The following is a 12,247-nucleotide window of genomic DNA, read 5'->3' as shown; positions in this document are numbered from 1 at the left end:
TTTTTTTTTTTGATAAGGTAAAATTGTATTAATCAAAAGGGAGAGAACTCTCGTGTACACAAAGTATACCAAAGACGTAGAGAATTTACATCAGAACATGATTCTCTACAAAAGACGCCCAATCTTTTATACAAGTAGGGGCTAAGTGAGTGCACCAAAAAGCGATCAAAGATAAAATGCTATTCTTAAGATGTGAAAAAGGAGACTCAATCTCCTCAAAAGCTCTCCTATTTCTCTCCCCCCATACTACCCACATGAGAGCTAACGGAGCGAATTTCCACGCCTTTTGCTTTCTTCTTCTACGGAAACCGCCCCAGCTATATAACATTTCCTTTACAGTGCTTGGCATCACCCATTGAACACCAAAGAGATTCAGGATTGCCCTCCACAAAGCTGAGGACACAGGGCAATGCAACATAAGGTGATCAACTTCTTCTCCTGAGCTTTTACACATGTAGCACCAACTAACAAGTGTAATTCCCCTCTTTCGGAGATTTTCAGCAGTCAAAATCACTCCCCTTGCAGCTAGCCATGCAAAAAAGCACACCTTCGTGGGCGCCCTAGGAATCCAGATCGAGGAGTATGGAAAAGTGGTCTCCTCTCTCACCAACATACTCTGGTAAAATGACTTTACGGTGAACAAACCATCGCCACGCAAGCCCCATCTCCAAGAGTCGCAGGATGGCTGGAGCATGTCTTGCCCGTATAGCAGTGCCAACAAAACTTGAAGCTCCGCAATCTCCCAATCTTGCATGTTCCTCCTGAATGAGAGGTCCCATACTACCCCTCCTTCATGCTCCTTGCGAATCTGTTGGACCATCAGTTCCTTCTGGTTTGAAACTCCGAAGACGTGGGGAAGGAGACCCTGAGAGTATCCTCTCCACACCACCTATGATTCCAAAAGCTGATTCTCCTTCCATTCCCCACCCTGTAAGTGATGTTGCCACTGAATGCTTCCCAATTCTTCATGATACTCCTCCACATGCCACACCCGAAAGGTGTTGTGATCGCCTTGGTCCTCCAACCCCTCCCGTTGAATCATACTTTTCTACTAAGACCTCCCTCCATAGAGCATGCTCTTCTACCCCGAATCTCCACAGCAACTTTCCCATTAAAGCTCTGTTAAATACCCTTAGATCTTTCACTCCAAGTCCACCCCACTTCTTTGGGGAAGTGACTGTTTGCCAATTCACTAGATGAAACTTTCTAGTTCCATCCGCCGCATCCCATAGAAAGTTCCTTTGGAGTCGCTCCAGTTTTTCTGTGATGCTCACCGGTGCTTGCAACAGGGATAAGTAATAGGTTGGCATACTCGATAAAGTGCTTTTGATAAGCACTTCCTTACCTCCTTTTGACAAATACCGTTTCTGCCACCCTGCTAATCTTTTTTCAACCCGCTCGATCACTGGATTCCAAATCGTAGTATCCTTATATGAAGCGCCCAAAGGGAGGCCCAGGTAAGTAGTGGGAAGGGAGCCCACCTTGCATCTGAGAACACCAGACAAGGCATCAAAATTAGTAACCTCACCTACCGGGAAAATCTCACACTTGCCGATGTTGATTTTGAGTCCTGATACTAACTGGAACCACTGCAGGACCTGCTTCAGGTAGGTCAACTGATCCATATCGGCATCACAGAAAACCAGTGTGTCATCCGCAAAAAGCAAATGTGAGACTCTTCGGGCACTGAGCACCCCAATCGGAGCTGAGAATCCTCTCAAGAAGCACGATCCATCATTTTGCTCAGAGCATCCATCACTAGAATGAATAACATGGGGGATAAGGGGTCACCTTGCCTGAGACCCCTGGAGCTGCCAAAGAAACCACACGGGCTACCATTAACCAGGACAGAGAATCTGACTGAGGAAATGCAAAACTTTATCCATCCCCTCCATCTTTCCCCAAACCCCATCCGCATCATAATGAAGTCCAGGAACTCCCAATTGACATGGTCGAAAGCCTTCTCAAGATCTAACTTGCATAGTAAGCCGGGTTCTCTATTTTTCCTTCTGGAGTCTACAAGTTCATTTGCCACCAAGGCAGCATCCAGGATTTGCCTACCTTCCACAAACGCATTCTGGGAGGACGAAACAGTCATGTCAAGAACCTTCTTAAGTCTGTTGGAAAGCACTTTAGAAATAATCTTGTAAATGCTCCCCACGAGACTAATAGGCCTGTAGTCTCTGATACAAGATGCACCTTCTTTCTTAGGCACAATAGTAATAAAGGAAGCATTGATACTTCTCTCGAAAACACCATTCGCATGGAAGTATTCAATGGCTTCCATCAACTCTCCCTTGATGGTGTCCCAAAAGAGCTGAAAGAAAGCCAATGAGAAACCATCAGGCCCGGGAGCCTTATCACCAGCACAAGACGACACAGCCTCGTGCACCTCCTTCTCCTCGAAAACCCTTTCTAGCCACTCGTTGTCTCCCTCCCCTATATGGTTGAACTCTATTCCCCCCAAAGTCGGCCTCCAACTAACTTCTTCTTTATATAAGTTCTCATAAAACCCCACTATCGCCCTTTTTACTTCCTCCTCTCCCTCAATCCTCACCCCATCCACAACGAAGGACTCTATGAAGTTTCTCCTTCGATTTGCGACCGCCACCCTATGAAAAAACTTGGTATTCGAATCCCCCTCCTTTAGCCAGAGCGCCCTCGATTTTTACCGCCAACTAGTCTCCTGAGCTATTGTTAACTCGACTATTTCCCTCTTAACCTCCCCCAATCTCTCTTTCTCAGATTCGTCTAACTCCCCCGCCCCTTCCCCTCTTTCTAAATCCCCCAATTCATGCATAAGCTCCCTCATTTTAACCTCAACCCTCCCAAAAACCTCCTTATTCCACCTAATAATATTTCCCTTGAGCAATTTGAGTTTCTTCGAAAGCCGGTATGAAGGTGTCCCTGATACCCCATAGCTTGTCCACCATTCTTTCACCTTGTCACCGAATCCTGGCACCTTCAACCACATGTTTTCAAATCGGAAGGGAGCACGCACCCCCCTCCCTCTGCATCCATCTAGCAAAATAGGCAAATGATCTGAAGTCAACCTAGGTAAAGGAATCTTCAGCGCATTCGGTACCAGCTCATCCCATGAGGGAGATGTCAGGAATCTATCAATTCTAGACCTTGAGTTGGACTCCTCCGCCCTGGCCCAAGTAAACCTTTCCCCTGACAGAGGAAGGTCAATGAGAAGGTGATCATTGATGAAGTCAGAAAACTCCTCCATGGCCCTCGAAAACACACTACACCCTAATCTCTCCTCCGGGAATCTAATAGTGTTAAAGTCTCCCCCTAGAACCCATGGAATGTCCCATTCCCCCATAATATTGGCCAGTTCCCTCCAGAAAGACACCTTGGACCCTTCCCCTACCGGCCCATACACTCCCCCAAATCCCCACTCCACCCCACTCACTCTATCTTTGACAAGGGCTGGCAAAGAGAAAACTCCCTTCCTAATCTCCTTTACCTCCAAGCTTCTATCATCCCACATAAGTAGGATGCCCCCCGATCTTCCTGCTGCTTGGACCCAGTCATATTTCACCCAACTACCTCCCCAGACACTTCTCACGATCGCATCCGACAAAACTTCCATTTTGGTCTCCTGAAAACAAACTAGGTTGGCACCCCACTCCCTAACTCCCACTTTGATGATGGCCCTTTTGTTTGGGTCATTCATCCCCCTCACATTCCATGAAAGGATCTTAACTTCCATAAGCGACAATAGCCCCCATTTCCCCACCTCCCCTAGCCGAGGTCCCTTTCTCTTTGTCACACACTCGCCCCCTTCTCTGATACACCACTACATCCCCTAAGTTATTTTGCTTAACACCTTTACCCAACTCCCTCCCTGCACCATCGTGAAGAGATTGTTGCTCAATCTCCCTCAACAGTTCTAACACCCTATCTTCCTTCCCTGCAACAGATACACCTAGAAACTTCCCAAAGTTTAAGAGTTTGTCCTCCATCCAAAAAGACATATCCCCTCCTCCGGTCCTTGACGAAATTGGGCAGGCTTCTTCTGTATGTGCCCTTTCCTTGCTACTACCAGAGGAATACAAGACCATAGCATTGCTAACACTAGGAGTTTTAACCTTTGAAGGGGTCTCACCATTTCCTTGGGGGTCAACAATCTCTGAAAATAACACCCCGTTACTATAGGAATATCCAGAACCATCAGTAGGGTAGCATGGCGTAAGAGCGCATGGAACCCTTGGTGGCATATTAACTGAAGATACTGGTCCGACACTAACATCAATTGGAACATGCTCACCAATCTCCCCAGAAAAAGAAGAAACTTTGAGTGTGTCCTCAGCACAACTAAGCCCAGGAGCAGTTGAGTGGTTGATGGAACCAGGCCCAACAGAGGTGGGGGGCCGTGGATTAACAGCACCATCGTTTGCCGGTTCTGCCCCTGCAACGACGGCCATCGTAGAGGGGCATATGTCACTAGAGCTTGGTGAAGGAGTGTCACTGTGTGAAGCACCATGGCCAGAGGAAGGAGGAACCACTGTTCCCATATGCTTAGAAGCCTTATCATGCGCAGCTTGAAATAAACTGGACCCCTTTGGATCAATTCTAATGGAATTGGGGAAAGTTGCTGGGCCCATGTGAGGAGGCCCAGGCCTATACTTGCTGACAACATGCCTGGCCCTATGATAAGTAGGAGAGGACCGTCCCATTTTGCCTTTCCAGCCCGCATCACTGGCCCATTCACGTCTTCTCCTGTTATAATTTTGTCTTCGTCCCCCAATTTCAAACCTCCCGTCTCTTCTCGATCTAACGTCTGATTTCGGCTTAATCCAGTGAACCGGTGAACCCTCCCCTCCCCTCAGAGACTGATTTCCCTTCCCTTCTCTTCTGTTTGACCTTCCCTTTTCTTCCGTCGCTATCACAGGCATAAAGATAGGGCGAAATTCAGGGCTCAGCCAAACCCTATAACTCAAGTAGCCATCTTCCACCACAGTGGAGACAGGGATTCTGCCCCCTTTCCTCACCACAATCCTCACTCGCGAGAGATCGTGTAAACTGCAAGTGACATCAATAAAACCCCCACAGATTTCCCCTATCTTCTTGAATAGGTCAAGACACCAAAGATGCACCGGGAGACCCACCATGTTGACCACCAAAGTTTCGCCAGTGAAGCGAGGGTCAAGACACCCATCATGCTCCACCCATCTGTCTAGATTTAAAAAGTTCCCATTGAACCACCTGTTTCCTCTGACAAGAATTTCCGAAGCTTGAAACTTGTCAACAAAACGAAAGAGATATTGAGTGTCCCCCAATTGCGATATTTTCAGCCCATCCTTGACATTCCATGCCTCTGCTGCCCAGTTTCTAACAGCCTCCGGAGAACCAACCCATTTGGAGAAAGACCCAATGAGACTAGATTCCAAGAAACCCTTGCGCCTGAGAGTGTGCTCCTCGGACAGCGTGAAGTGCGGTTCCTGTCCTACGTCGAGCTTTCGATGGCATCTTTCCCCAAGTTCTAGGGCTGGCCAAGAGACAGCTTTGATAAAAGACATGTTTTCCAGTTTTCTGGATTCTAAAGAGAAAAAGGAGCTTCTCTCTGTACAATCCATCATATTCTAAATGTTTATCCTGAGAATTATCCTCTAGAAGTACAATCCTATAATAGAACTACATAGAAATTTACAAGGTTAGCTGTTTGGGTGCTCTCCATTTAAAATTTCCTTTTGAGAGCTTAAGTTTGCTTTTGGAGCTTAATTGGAAAGATTATGGCTAAGCTATGCAAGTGATTTAATCAAAATACTGGACTATGAAAAGCTAAAGCCAAAGACCACAGATTGTGTTTTCATTAAATATTTAGATTAATTCTTTCATGTCTACTTTCACGTGAGCTCTCTCTTTTGCACCCCATCCTTAATCCAGTGAAATTCGTTTTTTGGCATATTGTCATTTTTTGATGGAGTATTGATATAAGACTTGGATCTTTACAAGATTCAACTTTAGACCTTAATTAAGTTGTTAATGAAAATATTTGGCTCCTAAAATAAGTTTGATCTAAGGGTGTGTCCTAGTGGTCAACGAAGGCGTGAGAACCATGAAGGTTCAAATCCCAACGAAGGCAAAAACACTATGTGATTTATTCTTATCTGTCCAAGCCTTGGTGGACAGAGTTATCGGTACCTGTGGTTGGTGGGAGGTGGCTGGTGGAAGGTATCCCGTGGAATTAGTCAAGGTGCGCCTGAGCTGGCCCGCACACCACGATTATTAAAACGAAAAAGTTTGATCCATTACAATCAAATATAAGTTTGATCCGTTAAAAATAAAAGTACAATCAGTTATAAGTTTAGAAACCAGACATGTTTCTTTTTTTTTCTCCATGAAGTATGAAGTTGAATCTTGTAACATATCCTGCTTTCAAGTTCTTATGTCATTCAAATTTCCCAAAAAAAGGAAAAAACAAATTAATCTAATACCGTAAAAGTTGGAGCTGTCATAGCTGTTGAAGTAAAGCTTCCATTGATGATCCATTACAAATAACTTTTTTTTTTCTTTTTTCATTTGTACATTGTAATGGCTCTTGAATTGATGCAGCTCCAATGTTAGCTTCCTTGATAGGATGTCTAAATTTTTTTGTAGAAGTTCGTCTTACTTTGGAACTAAAAATGAAGGGCTGTGATGCTTTTGGAAATTAGGCTGTGGTGCAAGCATCTTTATTGTCTTTTTTTGGTGTGTGAATGCTGATGAAAATGGAGTCTACAAAAGAGGGGTCGTATTAGATCAATCAATTTGGGAGCAGTTGGATTCAATCAATTTTCCTGAATTAGTTTGGTAGAAGTGAAACTTTTAAATGGATAAACTTTGGAAATCACGAAAAATAATTGCAAAGTTTAATATGATGATAATTAATGATAATAAGTTACGATAGCCTTGGCGTAACTGGTAAAGTTGGGTCACGTGTTCGAGCCGTGGAAACAGCCTCTTGCAGAAATGCAGGGTAAGGCTGCGTACGATAGACCCCTTGTGTTCCGGCCCTTCCCCGGACCCCGCGCATAGCGGGAGCTTAGTGCACCGGGCTGCCCTAAGTTATGATTAGCTGTTTTGTTAAATATTGGTACTGCCTTTTCTTCTTCTCCCCATTTAGAAACTTGCTGAAGCAATGGTTAGTTTATTAGTGAATCTTGAATTACCTGTGACACTTTGATTCTGCTGGTAATTCAGTCCTTAACCCTATTTTGGAATAGGGGGTTGGGAAGTTACTAGTTTTGTTTAGTTATCCCAGAAGTTAACAAATTCTTTCTTATATCTCTTAAGGATACAAACCACCTACTCTTTGTGAAGCCCTACGAATGTTTCAGTATCATATTGAAGCCCTACAAATGTTTCAGTATCTATAATAGGTGTAATCCTGCTCCTTCTTTTGTAGGTTGAAACAGCAGCAGGTTCTGCACCATTCATGTCATTGCTAGCTCCATTGAATTCTGGAGCACAAGATTCATTTTGGAGAGCTCCCCACAGTGCTGCCTCTGTTGAGTTTGTCATTGTCCTTGGTGATTTATCTGATGTTTGTGGTGTCGTTCTTCTAGTTAGTCCTTGTGGCTACTCGATGACAGATGCTCCTGTTGTAAGTACACTCCTAACATAACAAGATTTTTAGCTTTAGCAAGTTTTTGTCACATCTCAAATATGGAAGAAGCCACAACAGTTCGGACCTAATGTTAATCTGATGTTGTCATGCAATTTGCTAAAGTTTATTATTTATGTGATCTCATGGATGTAGACTTCCAAAAGCAATTATAATTTCTTCTTCTTTTCCTTTTGCTGGAAAGAGAAATGGTATGTATGTTTTAACTTGTCTAACAAAAATCGCATGTGATATTGTATGACCCACTTTGCTTTTTCATCACATGATTTGCCTATCTTTGTGATCAGAGAGGGGTTTTTTTTGTGCGACATAAGACTTGAACTGTGCTCACTATTTCTGTCTAACCTTGCACCTCAAAGAAGGAAGTGTAAAATGGGTAAATGAGAAAAAGGAAGGCCTCAAATGTGCAGTCTTCTAGGACTACAAATTGAACTGGAAAGAAAGGAGAAAAGGTTTCCTGTCTCCTGGGTGGAGAGAGGTGGTCTGTGGAATATAAACATGATTCTTCCTACTTCCCCTCCCCCAAAGTGGCACTTTCTTTTTATCTTTGGAGTATTCCACAGACAAATGGAATTACAGTGTTAAGTTCGCCCACGTTTCCGTTGTATTATTTAGGGCAATTGAGTTTCAGATGTGGGAATTTTGCTGTTTCTTGTGAAGGATGGATTGTGATAAGATGTTTCTTCTTGTGTTTTGTGTGACTGCTTTTATTTTTCCTGAGAAACAATCTTAAATGTTGGTTTAGTAGTCTACGTAATCGTGCCATATGTTTAATTAACTACTATCTGTTAAGCTCGTTGTTGAGTAACTTGTAATATACCTAATGGTTTAAATGGGCCTAGATTGACCATAAAGATGAAACTTGTATATGACAGATTCCTAGCGACTTGCTTCTTGTTCATGCAATTTCTCTTTCATCATGCAATCACTGTAGTATGTTGCCTATTTCATGCTTTAACTACTTGTAGTATGCCTGTAGGTTTTATCCTAGTTTAGCAACTTGCTTATGACAGATTCCTAGCAAATTGCTTCTTGTTCATGCAATTTATTCCAATTGTAATTGATGTGGTTTCACATTCCTTACATTGCTGAATTCTTGCATTAAGTAAGGAAACTTATGCTGTCTCTGTAGGTTCAAATTTGGGCAAGCAATAAAATCCACAAGGAAGAAAGATCATGTGTGGGGAAATGGGATATGAAATCTCTGATCACGTCTTCCTCTGAGCTTTGTGGACAAGAAAAGTCTTCTGAAGTGCCTAGACATGTAAAATTTTCTTTTCATAATCCTGTTCGCTGCCGCATCATTTGGATAACATTGCGTCTACAAAAAATTGGCTCGAGTTCTGTAAATTTTGAGAAAGACTTGAGTCTTTTGTCCTTAGAGGAGAACCCATTTGCGGAGCCTGTGAGGCGTGCCTCCTTTGGAGGAACAGTTGAAAGTGACCCATGCCTTCATGCCAAAAGAATCTTGGTGGTCGGAAGCCCAATGAGGAAAGATGTTGGGGCATCAAGTCAAGGCTCTGACCAGATAAATACAAGAAATTGGTTGGATAAACCTCCTCCACTAAATAGATTCAAGGTGCAGCAAACTCACAACTCTCTCTAGTAGCAGTTACCGTTTAAAGTTTTGTTCAAGTCCTGAAATAAAAAAGAAGAATAATATTCTAATCCATTCCCGTTCCAGGTCCCAATTGAGGTTGAGAGGCTAACTGACAACGACCTTGTTTTAGAACAGTTTCTAGCCCCAGTTTCACCTATGGTGGCAGGTTTTCGTCTTGATGGTTTTAGTGCAATAAAACCTCGAGTCACCCATTCGCCACCTCCACAGCATGCGAATCCATGGGGTGTTTCTTCATGTGTATTGGAGGACAGATTCATATGTCCAGCTGTATTGTATATTCAAGTGTCTGCTTTCCAGGTATGAAGACAAACTAACATTTTATCAACTGATAGTTTTCGCTGTCAACAAACTGTTGGACATCCTTCTTGTGAATTGATTCCATGGTTGATCTTGAAAAGCTATAGATTTTTTATCCGATTTTAGCACTAGACACCAATGCATTTAGATGAATTTCCTCACTGGTGCAAAATCTCAGTTTGCTAATGACCTGCAGCATGAGATTAAATTGGAGAGGATGGGCTAAACCTGAGAATTCCTCTTGCAAGTATCAGCTTAAGTAACCTAAACTGTTCCAATATTTTTTTTTGAGATGGTAACAGATCCAATATATTAATAAATCATCAGCACAAATTTTGTACTGGAACCAAGATTACATCAAGAGCTAAGACAAAAACAAAAATTAAACTTCCCTGTTCTTCTTACAAGGAGCCTAAGACTTCTATGATTGAATCCTGATCATCTATATATTCTGCTTTACACCAAAAACTAAAAAGAAGAATGCAATTCATTTTGATCTTCTGTACAGGGCTACTTATATCTTCAAAACACCTTGCAGTCCTCTCCTTCCAAATTGTCCACCAAATGGCTGCTGGGACAATTTTCCATCTATCTTTGTTAGATGTAGAGCTCCCCCCTGTGTTCCAGCTAGACAAAAGTTCATATGTTCTTCCTGGCATTGTCCATCGGATACCCCCGATGTTAATGAACAACTCCCACAGTTGTCTTGTCACTCTACAATGTAGAAACAGATGGCTAATTGTCTCTGCATCTTGGCCACACAAATAATATCTAGAACAGATTGGTAACCTTCTTTTCATGAGGTTTTCTTGCTCCAATATTCTTGCCAGCATATAACATATATATCAGTCTCTCCCTCAAATGAACATAGTTCTTCCATGCATTATCCTAGTGTTTACATGCTGGCAAATGTGTCACTCGATATAGATTGATCAGAAATCTGATTCAAATCCAATATAGCACCTATGGGTACATAAGAAATGTATTGAATCGATTCTTTTTAATGAATAGATCGCATTGATGCAAGATGCCGTATATTCAAGTTAATATTGTGAACCAGTTATATGCATGAATTGTGTTATGAGATAGACTCCTGTGAGTCACCTGACAACCAAGTAATCTGGCTTCAAAACGTTCAGTAGGTTAGTTCCATTGGACCTTGGATGATGTAGGTAGATATATAGAGTTTAACATGCTTACATGCATGCCAGCAATAAATCCTTACCTTTTCACTGTCGCCCTCAGCTTGCACAAGGAGAAACATAGCGTCATTGGAATTCGTCTTGCTAGTGATGGATGGTTTGGGTTTACCAGAATTTCTTCTAGATCAAAGTGAAGATTTTGTGACAAAATGCTTCAACAGAGACATTTGGATCTAGACATATATTGACATTTTTATGTTACTCCTATTCATTTCAGAACTATTGCATTGTCTATCGTATGTTTCTCGTCGAACTCAACTAGAATTTGCTTCATGGAGAAGAAAAGAATCTACCCATCCTTGGTGACAATGCGAATAACTAGAAAATCAAGCATTCTCGGTGATGGAAACTGTTTTGTTAGTTTATGACCACCATCTTTAGCTGAAAGAAATGGACTTTCTTTCCCTCCCGTGTGGTAAGAATTCTTGGGTCAAATCATTTATGCGAATACAGGACAGTTCGCCAGTAAGGCTGGCCGGAGACCCAGACAATTCCTCTTTTCTGCCTTCCTAGAGGAATTTCTTTTCAATCCACACCCGAGATTGATATGGGTTTTAATGCATGGACAAGTTTGTTGAGCTATAAAAAAGCCACCTGCTTGGTTTCCCTAGAAACTGTCGTCTAATTTCTGAAATATGCCCTGATGATGTGGTTTTCCGCAGTTAAAGTATACAATTCTCATGACATTTATCTACAGGAACCGCACAGTATGGTCACTGTTGCAGAACATAGGCTGCCAGAAGTGAAGGCCGGGACAGCAATGTACTTTGATTTCCCTAGAGAAATTTGTACTCGCCGAATCTCATTTCGGCTTCTTGGGGATATTGCTGCATTCACTGATGACCCATCAGAGCAGGATGATTCAGATGCTAGAGTCCGGACTGTGGCAGCAGGACTGTCTTTGGCTAATAGAATCAAGTTGTATTATTATGCCGATCCCTACGAACTCGGGAAATGGGCCAGTCTTTCAGCTATTTGATTAGAATAATCACACCAATTAAGGTACTCAATGCATGATTTAGTTTTGTATTTTTAAGGGTCTTTATTCATTCTTGTTGCTTTTCAGGTGCTTCATCAAAGCATTATTGATTCATTTCATGCTATTGTATAGGAGAATTTGAGTTTCCATTGTAAAATTCTGTGTGATTCATGCCGCGGCTGTAAAAACATTTTGCAAGTTTTGACCTTAGACGTGTAATTTCGAGTTTGTATTAAGATGTGTGTTTTCCAGTACTATGAATTTCACAAGTAAAAAAGAAGATAGAACATCATTGGTTTCTGCTATAATTAACTGGTACAGCTATTTTTGTATACAGAACTAATAATTCCATTGTCCTCGTAATGTTACAGCAATTTGGTCCATAAGAATGAGTTATACCTGCAAACAAAAGAATGTATAGAAGCTTTCATATAAGGAAATCATTCCGTTTCCTAACCTAAAATAATTTGTAAGATGGATAAAATTTACAGAAGTTCCATGAATCCCTTGGCGTATAGGTCCGATGACTTGAG

The 12,247-nt window shown here is 42.2% G+C and overlaps 1 protein-coding gene across 5 annotated transcripts in view; it reads left to right on the top strand.

Annotated features, from left to right (window-relative positions):
• LOC107809253 (putative phosphoinositide phosphatase SAC9) overlaps positions 1-11,950 on the top strand; it is a 50,131-nt gene extending 38,181 nt beyond the window's left edge. For 4 of the 5 annotated variants that reach the window (XM_075242413.1, XM_075242411.1, XM_075242409.1 and 1 more), the window contains 4 exons: positions 7,397-7,594; positions 8,748-9,194; positions 9,300-9,533; positions 11,433-11,950. In XM_075242413.1, coding sequence (XP_075098514.1) covers positions 7,397-7,594; positions 8,748-9,194; positions 9,300-9,533; positions 11,433-11,714 — 1,161 coding nt within the window. In that variant the 3' untranslated portion in view covers positions 11,715-11,950. The remainder of the gene's footprint in view (positions 1-7,396; positions 7,595-8,747; positions 9,195-9,299; positions 9,534-11,432) is intronic. The other variant, XM_075242410.1, reaches the window with a different exon arrangement.
• The last annotated feature ends 297 nt before the right edge of the window (positions 11,951-12,247 follow it).

The sequence above is a fragment of the Nicotiana tabacum genome, chromosome 21 (genome assembly GCF_000715075.1).
Source record: "Nicotiana tabacum cultivar K326 chromosome 21, ASM71507v2, whole genome shotgun sequence".
NCBI classification, from domain to species: domain Eukaryota; kingdom Viridiplantae; phylum Streptophyta; class Magnoliopsida; order Solanales; family Solanaceae; genus Nicotiana; species Nicotiana tabacum.
Note: the sequence above shows the minus strand (reverse complement) of the source record. Positions and strands in the feature narration are given on the sequence as shown.